Genomic DNA, 19,242 nt, shown 5'->3' on the forward strand with positions numbered 1-19,242 from the left:
ATGGTCTTTGAACTGAACAGAAGTCATTTGTATCATCACAGCTGATTACAGAGCTTTTAGTGGCAGGTGTTTCTATCGGCCTGTGATCTGTCATTTGCAGCTGTTGATGTTACTAGCCGCCAGTACAGCTTTAAGTAGCAGGTGTTGATGTATGTAGTGACCAATCAACATCTAAGAGGCTTGTGGAAAGGTCACAACCAACAGAGGTTAGGAATAGAGCTTGGAAAGGTTTAGCACAAATTTGCTTTCCAGTAAAAATAAAAAAACTGCTGTTAGTGATGTCTGTGGTCAAGATAAGGGCGTTCAATAAATATTTCCTGCCAGTAAACAAATTTAAAGAGAGACTAATTCATCATCCTGCCACTAATGGAGCGTGTGTGCTGTGAACATTAGTCTTAGCTTATTTATCCTGAAGTTTATTGTCAAATAATCCAAATTTCAAGCATCCAACCAGAAAAACAAGACATCCAACCCCTATTTCTTTCACAGTGAAATACATGTCCACATCAGTGAAAGCGAGCCTCACCAATTGAATTATCAAGAACATATTGCGTTGGCTATAAGGAAATTGCATTTTGTGCAGTCCATGCTCATTACATTGGAAGGAGGAGATTTATTGAAGTGCGTTGCATTGCTTATTACTTTGTCACCTTTACGTCCAGTGTGATCTGTGGGTAAAATACCAAGCCTTTCTTTCCCCCTCACCCCACCGGTCCTCATTTGCATCGCTCCCTGTCTATGCCAGATTGCATTACGTACTGCATAAAGAGCGGACAGTGGAGAGAGAGGCTGTCTACCTGTTCTTCTTTAAGTGCTAATGAGCTTTCCTTTATGTTATGGAGAGGACAAATTGAGAAACATGGCTCATGGTTGAGATGACAAGGAAAACAGCATAGCCAAAGTAGCACCGCCCACGTCTATCAGTAAGAAGCAAAATGAATGCTGATTGTGCATTCCATTGGAAGCATTTAAATTAGGGTTTTGCATGTAGAAAGCCACAAACGGAAAAAGATAGGTAGCATCTGAAGATGTACTGATAGACTAAACCTGAAATATATGATTCTTTTAGCCTTGAGCCCATGGTGCCGTTGCGTTGTTACCATTTTGGAAAGCTTGTCAAAAAACGATGGTCATTATCTAACTGCTGCTGGCTAACATTGAGGTTTTATCTTGATTCAATCATTTGTTTTGGATGCATCAATCAAATAAAAATTGTTTTGCACTGTATGTAGTCATTTTCAAAGAAAAGTGGCGCATGCATTCATAGCTTACCTGGAGTAATGTCACAATTTGTATTTAATCGTATTTAAACTTGGCGTTAACTAAAAATTATAATATTTTTATAACAATAATAATAATAGAATAATTGGTACCACTTTACAGTAACGTGTCACTTGTTAACATTAGTTAATGTATTAACTGACATGAACGAACAATGAACAATACATTTATTAAATAATTTATTAATCTTTGTGAATGTTAGTTAATGAAAATACAGTCGTTCATTGCTTGTTCATGTTAGTTCACAGTGCATTCACTAATGTTAACAAACACAACTTGTAATTTTAATAATGCATTAATAAATGCTAAGATTAATACATGAGGTAGAATTATTGTTCATTATTAGTTATTAGTTATTAATAGTAACTAACGTAGATAACTAATGTCAACTAATAAACCTTATTGTAAAGTGTTACCGAATATTTTTTATTTTATTAATATAATATTAACATTTAATATAAAAGTGTGAAGGAAATATATATACAGTACATTGTACCCTATTTTTATGGATTTGTATATGCCGCAATGTACTGTATTGCTAATTTTGCACTTCATTGCATTGTGTTTAGGGTTAATGGAAATATCTGTAAAATTAATGGATAATGTCCTGGCAGAAAAATACCAGTACATTTTCCTTTTTTAAATAGTGTATAAATATATATAATATAACCCAAATCAAAATCAAACTCCAAACAAAGGCAGTTCATATAATAAATACAGATCCATCTTGTGGGCTACTCTTGAAGCATTGTGCACTGTGAATATAGTTGTCTCTTATGATAAATTACTTGTTGTTGTACCTCATTTGTAAGTCACTTTGGATAAAAGCATTTGCTAAATGACTAAATGTAAATGTAGATGAAAATGTTGGCAGTGCATGTAAAAATCTGCACTACTGGCTTGACCAGACAAGTAAAAAAAAAAAAAAAAAAAAAAAAAATATATATATATATATATATATATATATATATATATATAAATTATTATTGTTGAGCCGTTAAATATCTAAAGCTAAAAAATAACTTTAATTTATTAAACAGTGTACAGCATGGATCGACTGAGCCTAATATTGACCAACTAAAATGTTTCCACAGCCTCTACAGTCAGTGAAAATGGGAGACGGAGCTGCTTGAGGCTGAAAGTTTTCGTCAGACCTTCAAGTAAGTTTTACAAGCCCCTCAGGAGAGATTCTGGCCTGGCTTCTGACAAAACGTGGTCACAATTGCATCGTTTATCACTGCTGGAATAGTTCAATGAGTTAAAAATGATGTCACGACCCTGACAACACCCTGCTTTATGTTTCTCCCACAGACAACTGCGAGAAAGGTCATGATCGCGTTGTCAAAGTCGATGATGGAAGCATCAACTCTATAGAAAATAATAATGGTTCGTATTGTATGCCAAAGACATTTCCATATCCAAAACTCTCAGTGAGGTCAAAATGTTTTTGCACACTCAGGTATTACAGACCTATTTTAATCTTCTGTTTCTTCCTCCATTTAGACGGAACGAATCACGAATCTGCCGAACCATCCCGAGGTGATGTCAACGGCGCCGGAAGCATTCAAACTTTAGGGCCCTTGTTGGTCTCAGCGCTGGTTCTTTTGGCTTCCCTCTCCTCCTTATAGCATCCCACATCCCTGAAATACACAGGAGGACTCGTGATCGAGCACTTTTAAGAAACATTGAGATCTTTCTCTCCGCTAAAAAGTAGTTTCTCGCACAGGAAAATGCTCCTTTGGCGATACAACTGGAAGGTTTTCAATGAACAAAAGCCCCACCCATGAAGAAAAAAAAAAAGAAAAACACAAAAAAACCCACTAAACTGTGACACGCACACAAAAATAGGTCTGTGTCCTTTCGGTGCCCCTATGTGACGTTGGAGAGGGACTTGTAATTGGGGGCAGAGCAAGAAAATTACTCTTTTTCAAATGACAAAGACCGCTTTCAGTGTTGCCGTCCAGAAAAGAGAAGTCTTATAACAGAGCAAGAGGACTGTCTGAGGGATCTCTCCACGTGCATTGTGGGAAAACGTCGTCACTATATGGACTCAACTGCTGACTCTACTAGATATCAAGGCAAATTGCCTGATAGCATCCCTTGTATAGAGGGAGAGCAGGGAGCTTTTTAATATCTCAACCGGAGTAGTCCACATGGACTCAGGTGCTCAGGTGAACGGTGACCATTTTGAAGCGTTTTCGTAGATAAAGGAAAAAGATAAGCACTCGTTTTGTACATTGTGTACAGGTGTACATGGGACTGAAATGCAGATGTGGTGTTCTTGAAGTAAAATTCTCAAGTGTAGCTGCCAAAATCAATGTTTTGTTAGGAGTACAGAGCCTCACCGATCAATCGTTTGAGTGAATATACTAATTTGTTTGGTGAATCATGCTTTTCTTATTTATTGTTCAGTCTTAGTGACACTTTGTTGTACTAGTCATCAGCCAGGATTCAGGAGAAAGGAACACAAATGCCTAGCTGCAGTCAACTTACCTTTGATTTAGACGAATAACAACCGTATAACTTATGATATGGGTTAATGGGTTAATATTTTAGCAAGTCAATCATTGAAATGATATCAGGGGGAAAAAACAGTAGTACGTTTCCATATCATGTCTGTCAGGGGTCACGTCGCTCATTGAAGGTGTCCATTATCATGGATAGAAGGGAGGAAATTGTTTTGCACTCATTTTGTAAATGTCTTTTTACCCAAGAGTAATCAGTATGAACAGCATTAACATTTTAATTCGGTCAACAAAATGAGCTCATACCTTGCCAATTGAATTGTTAATTATGTAAAAACTATTTTTTTCTAAGCGTGAAGTGAAAGTAATGAAATTTTTTCCTTGAAACGAATTCTCACATGAATTTTCTTTTGTCAAAGTGCATTTCAACCGTGCTGTTTGTATTTATTTACTTTTTTAACACGGAGCCATGCACATTAAACGCTCATCTGGGATCTACTGAAACAGTAGCGGAGCGCTGCTTCCACCCCGGTGGCAGCTGACACCCTAACGTGATTTAATAGGCTCTTTGATGTTGTCCAAAGTGCCTGGCACGCAGACCACATACTGCGAGGCCTCATGTGGGTTATTTCTGGAATTAAAAAATCGACAGCAGCACGGGAGGAGCGCGGTGTCCAGTTTAGCCGCAGGCTAGCGTTACTCTGGTGAACTTGGCCAGAGATGGAGAAAGATGAGATCTCCTGCTGGGATCAATAGTAATGGCCTTTACAGACACAAAACAGGGTAAATATTTGCCCCGGTCCTGGTTTTCCTTGAATGGTTTTCATGTTTTTCATTCACATCTACTTATTGATAGCTTGGTAAGCAACATAAAGGTAGCTTTTGACTTTATGTGGTTAAGTTTGGCTAGCTACTATGGTTCTTTTAAAATGATAACACAGGAGCACATGGATGCTATGTATCCGTATGTTGTTTAGCAAATCATATTATATAGTTATTTGGAACCACTGGTACAAAAGAAATAAGAGATAAATTAGGAGCTAAGAAATAAACCAGTTTGAAAGTCATAATATCAAATACATTTGTTAATGTTTTCTGGAAGTAAATGCATTTGCAAACAGAATACTTTTTAAATGTACCTTTTTTTATTTTGAGTAATATTTAATGGTTCAGTAAAGACAATTAGGAATTTGTGCTGGTCAATTCTTAAAAACACTGCTGAATTGTCATTGCTAAATGCTTAAAAACCCATGTACATTTTTTTTTAAATCTCCTGTGGAACATTTTAAAGTCTGCAATGTTCTGTTGTTGCACCATGAAAAGAAATGCTGTCGTCCATTTATTGTCATGGGAACAAACCTAGAAGGCCATTTTTAGTAGGTTTAATTCAGGAAACATTATTTTTTTGTAAAATGACTGCAGGATCTGTTTTTGTCCATATGCAAAACTTGAGGTTTTAAGAAACGAGGTCTTGTTGAACCTGGGTTTTTCACCACAAGGCAGTTGTGTTCCTGTAGTCTCTCATCGTCTTTGTCTCAGAGAATATTTCTTCAGTGTTAGACATAATTTTTTAATTCTTTCCAAATCTGCTTCTTCATACAGCTGTGAAGACCATGATATCTAAACCACCATTTCCCTTAGCTTCTTGGCTGTGTTGCCTAAATATTAGACATTTGCTGTGACGTTTCTGACGGTACAGCGCTGACTTGCATTATGATATGACACGTTTTTATATCTTCAAATGCCATTGTTTGTAAATACACTTGCTGGAGCAGCTCAAATAAATGATTAAATAAATTTGTCATTGTTGTAAGAAACATCCTCCAATGTCTTTTTTATGTGTTCTGATTTAAGATATTAGTATTGTCCAATAGGTTACAATACAAGGGCTGATAGTATTTATTCTAAAGTGTTTCAGGTGATAATACAATTAAAATAACATTTTCCTAGCTTTCCAATGATCAATGTGCAAATATTCTTCTGCAGCGAATATCAGCAGTATTGTATGATTTAGCTGAGCCTTAAGAAACCTGCACAGTTTCCTTTCAAATCCTTATTAAATAGAGAATTACACCAAGGCAGAGAGGGATTTCTGATAACTGATTGTTCTATGAGTGAGGGATAGAAATGGTAACATTTGCCCATCATTATTATTACACTCAGGACTCAATGAATATTAATGAATGAGTGCATGCTCTTGGGCATTGGCCAGTTTAAACAAGAATAGGCTTGAGGGGGATTCCTTGGTGACATGGTGTTGAATGGTGTCTAGTGTTCTCTCTGATTTGCCTCTAAATATCTTATGCCTTGTTCTATTTCTGCCCCCTGAACTTTAGAACAAGCCAGACAGAATGCTGTCCACACTATGCATTTCAGCAATTTCCTGCTTTTCACCTTCGTAAAGACATAAAATAGATTATTATTATTACATGTAATTATTGTCATCATTTATATGCTTAGTTATGGTTATTGTTTGTGATAAAAAAGCAAACTATCCAGAGAACCAACGCATGCTGGAAAATGCATTGGCCTTCAAAGCGCTATGTGCCCACTTGTTGGCCTTTAAAGTGAAGGATTGCTTTAAAACAAAAAAACAAAAGTGTTTATTCATCCTTTTACAATTATATGCAAATAAGTTCTTGGTTGCTAAGGAACTGTAAAGAAAAGATTTACCTCTGAACTCTGCTCAACTAACTGATTTTCTCTAAGCAAAATGAGGCTGGATAATGTATTGAAGCTAGTTAAGATCATGCATGTTGTATTTGCACACTTGACCCGTGTTCTTTAGGTCATATGAAGCATTGTCCTCTGAGGAAAGAGATCCGTGTGTGAAAATATAAAATCTTAGTGTACGGAATTTATGGAAACAAAAGATTTTAGTGGCCAGCTTACTTTAATTCTAAAATGAAACAGTATCTGGCTCTATATGGTGTATTTGCAACCCCATTCAGCTTTCTAAAAATAACTGCACTACAGCTGAGAGGATTCATTTCTCCTTTCATACAGGGAAAGCCTGGGGCAATGTGATATTTCCAAGGCCAGAGATTACGCAGAAAATAAAGCCCAGTGAGTGACTGTGTACTTTCAAAATGTGTTAATGCGAAGTCAAGCCTCCTTGACCATGAGACAAACAGCCTGCATGGAAAACAGAAGAGCTGTCTCCCAAACCTGAGAATTTACACCATTATAGGTATCTCACAGAGAAAGCAAAAGACACATCTGAATCCAGTGAGGTTTAGTTTTTGTTTGTAGAATAAAATGTCTGATAGAGAAGCTGAATAGAGCATATTTGTTTATAGAATGCCCCCTTTTGAAATGCATTTTAAGCAACTTTTGACTGCATTTAAATCGTTAAATATTTCATTGGTTGTATGTAAACCAACGAACCAAAGCTTATGTTAGAGTATCAATTTCCTGAAGTGGTGTTTATACTTTAGCTTGGCGCGCTATGAAAACTTTGCGCTTTAAACGTTATGTTGGCCTAACGTTTAACATAACTATTTTTTCACACTCCCTCAAAAATACACACAAGCTGTGCCCCTTTCTACACATTTGGCCAATGGAATTGAAGCACTGAGAGCGCAAATGGGATTGAAGAGTCTAATTTGCAAAATTTTTAAGAACAGTCGTGACGAAATCTGCAGGAAGTACCGGAAATTATCAAATGATGGCATTGTTCGCGCGCGAATGCATCTAATATTAACTAATAGGTACTTTAACATACATATGCTGTCTGTTTATTAATTAACACACCGGGTATTGGGATAGCAAGGCAAGTTCCATTTATATTTTGAACACAGACATGGAAAATAGTTTGAGACATGACTCTTGTTAACATTACCTGAAATTTTACATAATTTACATAAACTTTAAACTAATGGTGCTTTTCCACTGCGTGGTATGACTTGGCTCAGCTTGGTTTGGGTTTCACCTGCAGTGTAGTATAGCTTTAGAGTAGGCGGGATTATTCATGTCATTATAGTTGTGCCGCCTCTACTGCTGCGACTCCTGAAAAACTTTTTAATTCTGCATCGCCCCATCAAGCTCTCACTGGATCCGCTCCTCTGCTATCAACAAGAGGAACATCTGTACTTCCGCAACAGACAACGAAACAACCACTTTTTGGTTGTTAAAAAAGGTGCACTCTTTGAAAACAGTTGCTTTCGATCCTTCGCTGGCTGTGCGGATTTAAATCTTCTTCTTCTTTGACGTTTTATGGCGGTTGGCAAACCAGCTTTAGGTGCATTTACCGTCACCTACTAGGAGGGAGTGTGGAGCATTGACGTTAATGAAAACTAACTCAAAAAAATAAAATAAATAATAATAATAATAAAACAAACAAAAAAATGAATAAACTTAGTAGTAATTCTTTAAATCCTGTTTATTACCTCTGTATCTTTGAAATAATTAATCTGTGAAACATTTCTATAGTCACTTTAACAATTTCTGAAGTGAGATCTGATTTATTTCTATATTAAGTGCTTCTGTAAGTTGTAATCTTTCGTTGTCATATCCTTTACATTTTATTAAAATATGTGTAACTGTTTCAGGAAGATCACATTTAACACAAAGTCCAGACTCATGTTTACCTATTATAAATAATGATTAAGTGCAGTGTGTCCAATTCTAAGGCGAGATATTATGCAGTCTTCCTTTCTATTCCCAAAAATTCTCCTCTCATTTCCAACTGTTCTTTGAATATTATATAAATGCTGTCATTTATTCTCACCATGCTGATTTAAATCTAGTGGTTCTGTTGTGTTTTGTGTTGCAAATTTAGTGACGCAGGTAGTGACGATTCTCTCCGGCCAATCCATGATCAGCAGAGTTTACACGTCACATTTTGGTTATGGTACAGTTCACTTGGAACCTCAACCTAGGTGGTACAAAAAAAAAAAAAGTACCAGGTACTGTACCCAGTGGAAAACCCCCCACAAGTGAACCATACCGTTCCGTGCCATGCAGTGGAAAAGCACCATAAGGTAGCCTACACTGACATGTTTATTTAGCAGATGCTTTTACCCATGTGATATTACAGTTTTCTTCATCATTTATTGTGTCCACCATACTAAATGTCCTTGCTAAGGAAAATGTCCTAATAAACAATTACAAGTCCTAATTAACAATTAAAACAAATGCATGAATGCTTTAGATGTGGGACACAATGCGGCACGTGGAACAGGTGAGCAGGAGAGCGCTGCAGGCATCTGTAGCAATTGTCACAGACAGTGAGAGGCCCTTGGGAGCACCTGGCTGATTACTACATACAGATCCCACTGGGCCGGTTCAGCGACAGGACAGCTCAATTACAGCAGTAAGCAGAGACAACAGAGTAAAATTAAAGCTGATAAACCGGACAGTGTCATATGCGGGGCAAGAAGGAGAGCGTCTGAGCGTGTGTGTTCAGGGGTGAGGGAGATGTCAAACTGCTCTCGGGAGAGAGCTGTCATGGGAGGTCCTGTGAGCAGATGCATGCTGGTGTGTTTGCTTGAAACTGAATGAAGTGTCTTTAACCATGCTGATCTTTAGAAAGCGTCAAACACCAAGGGCGGTATAATTAAGTCAATTGCTCTAAGTGTGTTAGAGGAACATTATCCTGTCTGGTCCAGGCTCTTATGGCTCTGTTGTGGTCTGTTGAGGTTCTGCTTAGCATCTCCTTTGTACTGGCTTTGTATGGGCTGAGAGGTGTGCCTTTTCTTTTGCAGTACATATGATGGAATCAAGTTACTCTTGTTAGTTTTAAGCAGCAAATAGCTCTGCTTACTTTTAAATCTCTTAATCAATTTAATTTAGATTAAAAAAACAAATCTTATCCCCTTAAGTGAACTCAAAAGTAAGCTTAGTGAAAAAGTTTCAAATTTATCTCTGACCTTGAAAGTGGACTCAGAACTGTTTGCCCCTTTTAGCTGTGATATAGTCCATTATACAATGTTAATATACCAGCTTGGTAAAAATATATAAATAAATGAATTAAACTATTCTTGCAAATGACCATGCAAAAACACACAAAAAAATATAGAAGAAAATTTGTAGATTTTGTGATTTTCACAGGCATAACTTTGTTTATGATATGAGTTTATGATATCATATCATAAGATAGTTATATAAAAAAAAGACACATTAAATGAACAAAATCAATATTTTTAGAACATATTCTAATAATTTGATATGGATGGATGGATGGATGGATAATATAATTTTTCATTATGTCTCACTTTTTCTCACAGTATAAATGGGTCTTTACACATGGAAATGTATAGCTCCCTTTACATTTTGGGAAGGGGGTCCCTTCATTCCATTTCAAAATGTATACCTTTGTAACTTTTCCCCCTTAAATTAAGGGTGCATATTAGTACCTTAGAGGTACATATTATGACCTAAAGGGAACATATTAGAACATATAAGTGCCTTTTGAAATGATACCGCCCCACTTTTGTACCTTTCTTTTTTCAGAAAGTTGTAAGGGGATTATTATGTTTGTGGGAACATTTTTCAAAGATTTGATGCCAAAAATCACTGGGTTGATCCAGTGAGAGCTTTTGAAGATGAAATAAGATGACTTGACAAAGTTTGCCAGGTTACCTCTAGCCAGTCAGATTGTTTCAGTCAGTGCTTGCTATTTTTGTTTAGAGTAGGCTATGCATCAGACGGACAGCAAACGGATTGTGGCCATCAGTACACTTCCCACCTGAGGTCGAGACTAGACCTCAACTGAATTTCTTCCCTGTGTGGATAGCAAACTGTAGTACGTCACAGTCATTTGTTCATATATTAAAGCTAATAAGCATTTCCTAAGAGCTGCATTAGCACTGCTTCATTTAGCTTGTGTGTATAGTTTCCATTTGACCACAGGTAGCACAGCAACAAAAATATTCCAAGTACTCAAGCTCAGCATTACAACTGTAACCAGGGACAAATCAATTAAGCCTAAATTGTCATTTTGTAGAGCAAAAACACATTTAATTTTGAACTGAGCTTACTTCGTCTGTTCAAGTTTGTGAATAATGAACATCCTAAATCTTTATTAGTGTTACCTTGGTGATGGTACTGTTAGCACTGTCAGAGCTCTAGATATTGTGTTTACTCTGCCAAATAGTAAGACATGATGACAGGAAGGAATTTGATCATGTATTTTGAGCCTGACATATAATGATCTGACCATGCATCTACTCAAACCCAGCGCTTATAACTGCTGCCAGTTCGAGAATGATTTAAAGTAGTTAGCAAGTTTTCTCTGCCAAGCTCTATGTATCTGTAATTATATGCAGATGGGTGGACTGATGAGTGCTGAGTCGCTGGTGTGGTTTATGGTTTAACATTGACCAAGCAGCCAGATGCAATGTGAAGGATGTGGTTTTTGGACATGAACTTCATATCATTATGGCAAAGAGTATGATGTTTTCTCTTTTTCTATCCTGATTTACAGCAATCTGAATTTTCCTTGCTACAGATGTAGCGAGACCAATTACGTCCCGTAGGAATATGTTCGGTAAGTACTGCTTCTTGGATATACTGCAAAACACAGAAAGTACAAACTTAACCTCTCGCCTTCCGATTTGTACAAATTTGTTAAAAGGTCTATGCATCTATGCATGGGGAGCGACTGGTTTGTTTGGTCTTCACAGAAACCGTGTCATTTACTTAAATCATATTTGCACAGAGTGAGCCTTTGAAAAGCAGATGAAGCTACAGCGTAAAGAAATACTGTGAATGTAAACATTTTGTGAGAGATATTTTATCCTCTCCTCAGAGGTCTTGATTTAAATACCCTGGTCGCACACAGTTCCTCGGCTTCAGTTTTTCCATATGCTGTCTCAGAGTGCCAGATTATCTAAACTCCTGGAGATGGCTGAAATGAATATTTCTTTTGGCTCTGGATTTGTAAGCATGAAATTAGGCGTTCGCTAAAATAATGGATGGTGTCAAAGTTGTACATTGTCTCAGGAATCTTCTCTCTGCCAAGAGGAGAGAGGTGTGAGAAAAGGGAGTTACCCTGCTGTCCTTCATTTAGAGCAGTGCTTCTGTAACTGGGGTACACAGACTGCCCCAGGTGGTACACGGCAGGATTCTGGGAATTGATTATACAATTTAATTTAAATTGGTATTTTTATTTTTCTGTTTTGTTTCTAAAATTGATGGAAACTCATTTCTGTCTCAGAGTAAAAAAAAAAAAAAGCTGATTGTGACTTTATTACATGGCATGCAGGAAAAAAATTGTAGGCTAAATCGTGCGCACGATTTACTAATTCGTTCCCTCAGTGTACAAAAATGTGCACATGATTACTATTGTGTTCCCTCGATTTACTATTTCGTTCACTCGATTTATAAATTGTGCACACAATTTACTAATTTGTTCCCTCAATTTGCTAAATCGTGCGCACGATTTAGCAAATCGAGGGAACGCAATAGTAAATCGATGGAGCGCAATAGTAATCGTGTGCATGTTTTAGTACACTGAGGGAATGAATTAGTAAATCGTGCGCACAATTTATATATTTTTTCTTGCATGTAATATGTGGGGCTCCGTACTTTATCTCACAAATACAACTTTATTTATTGTAATTGCAACTTTTTCTTGTAATTATAATTTTCAATCTTCCAATTGCAACTTTTAATCTCACATTGTGACTTTCTATAAGTAATTTTATTTCTCACAATTGTGACTATATCTTATAATGTGACTTTATATCTAACAATTGCAACTTTAAAGGGGTCATCGGATGCGACATGCACTTTTACAAGTTGTTTGAACTGAAATGTGTGTTGGCAGTGAGTGTACACAGCCACCCTATAATGATAAAGATCCACCCAGTGTTTTTTTTTTTATATCTCATTAAATCATTTCCCCTTTCTCATATCAAGCCATTCTCAGATGCCTGTCTGTATGATGTCACACAGACCCAGGCCCCTCCCACGATTGTTGATTGATACTAGCGTTTTACCTTAGACCCACCCTGAGTGAGCTGTCATCAGTCCACCATTGTTTCGACACCGGAGCAGGAGTAGACAAGAATGGCTCCTAACCAATTGAAGTGTTCTGTTGTTGGATGTAACATAGCAGTCGTCATTTACTCCCGACATCTGAGCCGCTGAAGACACAGTGAATTACCTACGAAAGAAGTGAGTATAAGATTCTTTTATGAATCTTTGCAAATCGCCTTTTCTAACAATATGCTAGTGAACAAGTTTCACAATGAATGCAACTAGAGTTTATGAGATACCCATTATCATAAGTTTAAAAGAGGGGCGGGGTCAGCAGAGCTCATTAGCATATAAAGCGGCATGCAACAAAATGGCTTGCTCTGAAAATAGCTGTTTTTGGCAAGGTAAAAATGGTGTTGTTTGACACTACCATAGAGAAATTTTAACCAATGTTACAGACTTTTCATTAAGACCCTAAAGAATCACATAAACTTGTGGAAAATGGGCATCCGATGACACCTTTAAATCTGAAAGTGTGACTTTTATGTCTTGCAGTTGCAACTTTGTTATATTTTGATTTCGTTTCTTGCAATTGCGATGATAATTTCTCAAAATGTCACTATATCTCACAATTGTGACTTTAAATCTCACAGTGTGACTAAATCTTGCAATTGCAACTTTGTCACAATGTCACCTCATATCTTGCAATTGCAAAAGTTTTTTACATTGTGACTTTATTTGTCAGCGTGACTTCCTATTTTGCTGTTGCGATGTTATCTCACAAGTATGACTTTAAATCTGACAGTGTGACTTTATATCTTGCAATTGCGTTTTTAAATCCCACAATTTGACTTTTTATCTCACAGTTGCATCTTTTTCATAATGTCACTTTATATTTAACAACTAGGAACATAAATATCGCAGTGTGACTTTATATTTTGCAACTCTTATTTTAAAGTTTTATCTCATAGTTATCTTTTGTATTTTGTACTCTGAGGCAGAAACAAGCTTCCATAAATTTCTTATCTTATATACAATTTTAATAAAGCTTTGTGACTACAACAGGTTCATGCCTATTTGGTAGGCAGTAGGAATATCTGTAAAAAGCCTCGGACAATACACAGAGCTCATATGTGCATCATGATGCTAACAAAGCCTGTTGGATTATTTTCAATCTAAGAAACAATGTATCTCAATTTGCTTGTTGACATCTGGTGGAAGCATCACAGCGGTGAAATATCGATTAGTCAATAATAAAACGGTAATGAGAGATGGCATATCCGTTTGCATGTGGTTAGCAAAAGCCAGTAAGTTATTAATCACAAAGCAGATTTAGCAAGGCACGCTCAAATTGTGTTGCATGTCAACGTTTGGCTTCCCCCACCCAAAACATGTGCTCCAAATGAGGCTTTTAATGCATTACCCTGCTATTCCAAGAGAGCAGCAGGATCTGATGGAGTGTTGCCTTCAGACTGCCAACAGGTCACGAATCAGAGTCAGAGGAGGGTGAATAAAATCAATGCTTCATATCTCCCAATGTGCTTCATTCATCATTGCTAACCTTTATTTACGATGTCTGGTCGCCTAGTACATGTCACGACTCTCTGATCCAAATATTCAATCCATCCCATCAATATTTATGAGATTTCTTTCCATTTATATACAGCATTACGTCAGTATTGTTTAATTGCTTGTTCGGTTAAATTTACGATGGAGCCTGGGCCACGTTATGTGAAGAATTATGGCCCATACTATGTTTTGTTGCCATTTCTGTGTCTCAGGTTTACCAACAAGGCTGTTAAACCCAAATCCAACACATAAAACAATTCTCATTTCATGCTCAGATTTGCAACATTGTATCAAGCTCCACTTTCATCCGAGGCCCACAGAAACCAGCTGTGTTTAAGTACAGGCTTTGTACAGTATCAGAGGTGCTGGAACTTTGTCAAGAAAAAGATGTAATGAGATCTAAGGCACTGAACAAATGTCCCTGGGAGGTTTACTCCTGCCAAACGGCACAGGCTGACCATAGTTCAAACCTTCAGTCTGATTTATGTGCTACTTTATCTGATTTAATGAGCATTTCAACAATTAGCTTAGCCTGCATCAGAGCGCTCGGAGTGGCCTATCAGTCATGACCTGTGAAAATGCAGCTGCTTTTTTAACGATGGCAAACATGGGGTTTCGTTTTAATGGGCGGATCTCACAGCTCGGTCGCAAGCGAGACTCATTATGCCATCTTGTAAGGGGAGCCGTCATTTCTCCCCTTTTTTCACCACCTCAGCCACTGACTTTTAGAGGAATAATATATCATCTCTTAAAATAGCCCGTCCCACGCTGTAGGTTGGAGAGATCTCCGCAGAGGAAGATAGGAAGATCAATTAGAGCCACGAGGCAGCTTGTTGTCACTGACGCATCATTAGTAGCTTAATCAAGAGTAGTTTGATGCTTTTTCAACCAAAAATGAATTCAAAGTCCATCCCCTAGCGCAGCAAATGAGGCATGGTGTTTTGATTTCTTTGGTCAATATACTGGAAAGATACATGGCCACTGTTATCGTGTTGACATGTGAAGGGGTCGGTGAAAGATTTCTCCAGTTCACCCCCTGTGTATATTGTGAAATGTAGTTAGGTGTTGCTCGACAAGGCTTTGTTAGGCCGCACATCCGTAGAGATGCACACACACGCGCTCTGTGTCTGCAGAGAGGTGGAAGAACAAAAGTCCAGCAGCACCACTGAGATTATACCCTTAAAGGGACAGTTCACCCAAAAATGAAAATTCTGTCATTAATTACTCACCCTCATGTTGTTCCAAACCCGTAAGACCTCCGTTCATCTTCGGAACACAAATTAAGATGTTTTGATGCATCCCGAGAGCTCTCTGACCCTCCTATAGACAGCAAGGGTACAACTACGATCAAGGTCCAGAAACACAGCAAGGAGATCGGTAAAATAATCCATGTGACATCAGGGATTCAACCGTAATTTTACAAAGCTACGAGAATACTTTCTGTGCGCAAAAGAAAAAAAAACGACTTTATTCAACAATTCGTCTCCTCATTTTGGAGAGTATCCACTGAACGTAAACGGCACATGATGTTCTGTGTCAGCTGTGCCCACAAATACGCTGTTTACATCATTTACAAAGATTCTTTGATTTGAACTGAAACAATGTATCCGCGTGTCGCAGCTGACACAAAACTGCATACGCAATTTATGTTCAGTGGATACTCTCCAAAATGCACTGTCTTGATGACATGTTGCTAAGCAACTAATAATAGTTTTTATATTGATCTTCAATGCGATGTTTCTTCTAAGGTAGGACATGCAGCTTTGCAAATTGTAAATCAGAAACATGAATCGTGTGTTGCTGCCAATTGAATTCATCTTCAGTGCATTTTTGTATATCAGGTGAAATTTTATTTTTTACATTGTACAATGGTAAATTGCATTTAAAACGAAAGAGTAAAGCTAACTTTGGTAATATGGTTATGAAAGGAAATGAATACAAATGTTACCAATAACAGAAACTGCTTAAGATTCATCAGTATAACTCAGATTAATTCAGTTGTTTATCAGGCTTCTCTTTCCAACTGGATCTGATTTAACAGCCGGATCCAAGAAGTCTATGTAAGTCTGGAGTTTCTTCAGATTTTGCATATGTTGCTAATTAAGCAGACAGGCTGAATCTAGACTCTTCTTAAAGGGACAGTTCACCTATAAATGAAAGTTCTGTCATTATTTGTTCACCCTCATGTTATTCCAAAGCTGCTTGACTTGCTTTTTTATTTGTTGCATGAAATAAGCTTCAGAAAAGGAAGCCAAAGCAAACCTAATGAACATATAGCTTTGAATGACAGAGGATGGAAATATAAGTTAAATAAAATATGCACTAGCTCTTTTATTCATGAGTGAATCATAGTTTTGAGTCAGATCTTTAAATGAATCAATTGATTGTTTGACTTAACCTGTTTGAATCTGAACTCACTGACACTGCTTGATTAATTAAATTAAGTGATGAGCTTTTAGATATTACTGAAATATCATAATGTGAGAAGGGTCTGACATTTCTGAATGTCCAAAAAAAAAAACATGTATGTAGAAATATTTAGTAATTTGTATATTAATAATGTTGAACAATGAGTGTTATCTCAATTATGCCGTACTCTCTAAAGTAAAGAGTAAGTTAGAAAATGATTATTTGGTTTAAAATCAGTATTATCCTTTGACTGCAAAAAGAAAGAAAATAAAATACACTACCCATGTCGGTCACAGAAGGTGAACTTTCCACTGGATATAATTGTGTAAGCACCATTTTCTTCCTCCCAGTAAACACAGTGAAACCTGCTAGTAAAACTATTTGACACAGTTAAATTAATCACATCTCCATGCCTCGGGCGCCCCATGTGAATCCCCACATGGTGCCAGCACAGACAGGATATTGGCACACTTGGAAAGATTGGCAGATAGAAGAGGACAGTCTGTCAATGTGACTTTTTCTATTTCAGAAAAACCCAAACGCTTAATGTTTGCGAATACCACAGAATATAATTTTATCTAGGTGTTTTTGTGATTTTTCTTGAAGATAAATGATTTTGACTCTTAGATAAACAGGGCTGTTGATGTTTGCCTGATTAAAAACACTGTCATGGCAGTCTAACCGAAGAAAAGTCAAGGTTTATGAGCGGGCCGCATACAGTAATGATTTCTGGAGAAAGCTCAAGGCTGACGGAGACATAATAGGCCAGTTCTGCCTCTCATGTGGTCCTATCTGAGAGTGACTCATACGATACTTAATCCTGGTGACTCTGGGAGGGAAACCCAACATTTTATGTAAAGTAAAAGCCATGAATTATAGGATTGTCCAGTGGCGCTATTATTTATTTGATCTTTTACGCCGACACATCCCGGTCCGGTAATGAATTGGGTTGCAATTTGTCAGTGAGGAGCGATACAATCTCCTGTTCTTTATCTGCTCTGAAATGAGCAGAATTCTCAACGGAGGACCGTAAAACAACACACTGTGTCACTGATTAGCCAAATCCATTATGCTCTAATTAAATCACTAGATACTGCACATTACTGCTCTGAGCGCTGCAGTGGCCTTTATCACTAAAGCCCACAGATAATTATTTGATTTATTTGATTAGTTTGTTTTCACTTTGCAGCTCTTATTTTTTATGGAATGTTTAAGAGACATGCTCACTTTTTGCATTTTCATTTATTATTATTTATGTGATCTGTCTAAAAGACCATCTAACTACTACGTCTTGCGTCCCACAGCTTGTTTTTAATCGCTAGTTTAAAAGTTTTGATTTTGTGTAAACTGAAAAATTATAATGCATTTCCTCGCATCATAGTGCTTCCTTCCTCGTTTAGCCTGATGTTAGACTAGCACGCTTGTCTTGAGCTAAGCCACCTGGGGAAAGGGCAGCTAAGTTAATTGTCAGATCGCTGTGATCCCTGAGGCATCTGAGGTGCCTTTTACTGTTGAAATGTCCCATTTTATTTGACTTTTCCCACCATTTTCTCACTCTAAAATGTACACTAATGTTCAGTTTGTTTTAAAGAAATTAATACTTTGGTCAGACTCCAATTCTCACTATTAACAAACCATTAACTACAACTTTTGCCTCAATAAACTCCTAATTTGCTGCTTACTAATAGTTAGTAAGGTAGTTTTTAAATTTAGGTACTGAGTAGGATTAGGTATGTAGAATATGGTCATGCAGATTTTGTGCTTTATAAGCACTAATTAGCAGCCAATATGTTAATAATTGGAATGCTAATAAGCAACTAGTTAATAGTGAGAATTGGTCCCTATACTAAAGTGTTACCAATATGTTTATTCAGCATGGATGCATTAAACTGATCAAAAGTGACATAAGAATTCTGTTTCAAATAAATGCTGTTCAACTGAACTTTTTAATTCATCAAAGAATCCTAGAGCCACATTCTTGTAAAGAAACAAGTTAAGAAATGTTTTACAATAACTTCTAAGGTGTTTGAATAATATATTTGTCACAGTAATGTCAGAATATTGTTTACATTATTGTTCAGTGGTTTTATAGCAGTTTTTTTTTTTGTTGTTGTGCAACACTTAATGTTCAAAACAACCCACTAAATTTAATTAATATTCTTACCTTTGTGGATTTAAGACAGGTTGGAGCTTATCCTAAGAGGTTATGTATGATGATTTCTAATAACTTTCTTTAGAACAATCTTAAGAAAAACATTAAGAACAGTATAAAGAAATGTTTTAGAGAATACAAAATATTTATAACTTTATTCTTAAGCTAGAAAATAAGAAGAAAAATAAAGAAGAATTTTATTCTTAATAATCTTTCATGAATCTGGCACCTGAAGTATTAAAATATTGTGCCAAATCTAAAAATATGAAACATTAGGTTAATATTTAAAATATTAATGTTTACTTTCTAGCTGGATTAAAAAGATTTTCACTTGTTATTTTATTCCTCTGATGTTAATTTATTCTGCTTATAGAGTCTGCACAAACAGTAGACACTTTAGGGCTTTTATAGTCTGTCCATGTCCAATCTCAGTCCAGGTGGCTT

The 19,242-nt window shown here is 36.8% G+C and overlaps 1 protein-coding gene across 1 annotated transcript in view; it reads left to right on the forward strand.

Annotated features, from left to right (window-relative positions):
• The window catches only part of efna5a (ephrin-A5a), a 47,972-nt gene extending 42,409 nt beyond the window's left edge, over positions 1-5,563 (forward strand). The window contains exons 3-5 of the mRNA XM_042747540.1: positions 2,376-2,441; positions 2,593-2,667; positions 2,785-5,563. Of these exons, the coding sequence (XP_042603474.1) occupies positions 2,376-2,441; positions 2,593-2,667; positions 2,785-2,909 (266 nt within the window). The 3' untranslated portion in view covers positions 2,910-5,563. The remainder of the gene's footprint in view (positions 1-2,375; positions 2,442-2,592; positions 2,668-2,784) is intronic.
• The last annotated feature ends 13,679 nt before the right edge of the window (positions 5,564-19,242 follow it).

The sequence above is a fragment of the Cyprinus carpio genome, chromosome B21 (genome assembly GCF_018340385.1).
Source record: "Cyprinus carpio isolate SPL01 chromosome B21, ASM1834038v1, whole genome shotgun sequence".
In the NCBI taxonomy this organism is placed as follows: Eukaryota; Metazoa; Chordata; class Actinopteri; order Cypriniformes; family Cyprinidae; genus Cyprinus; species Cyprinus carpio.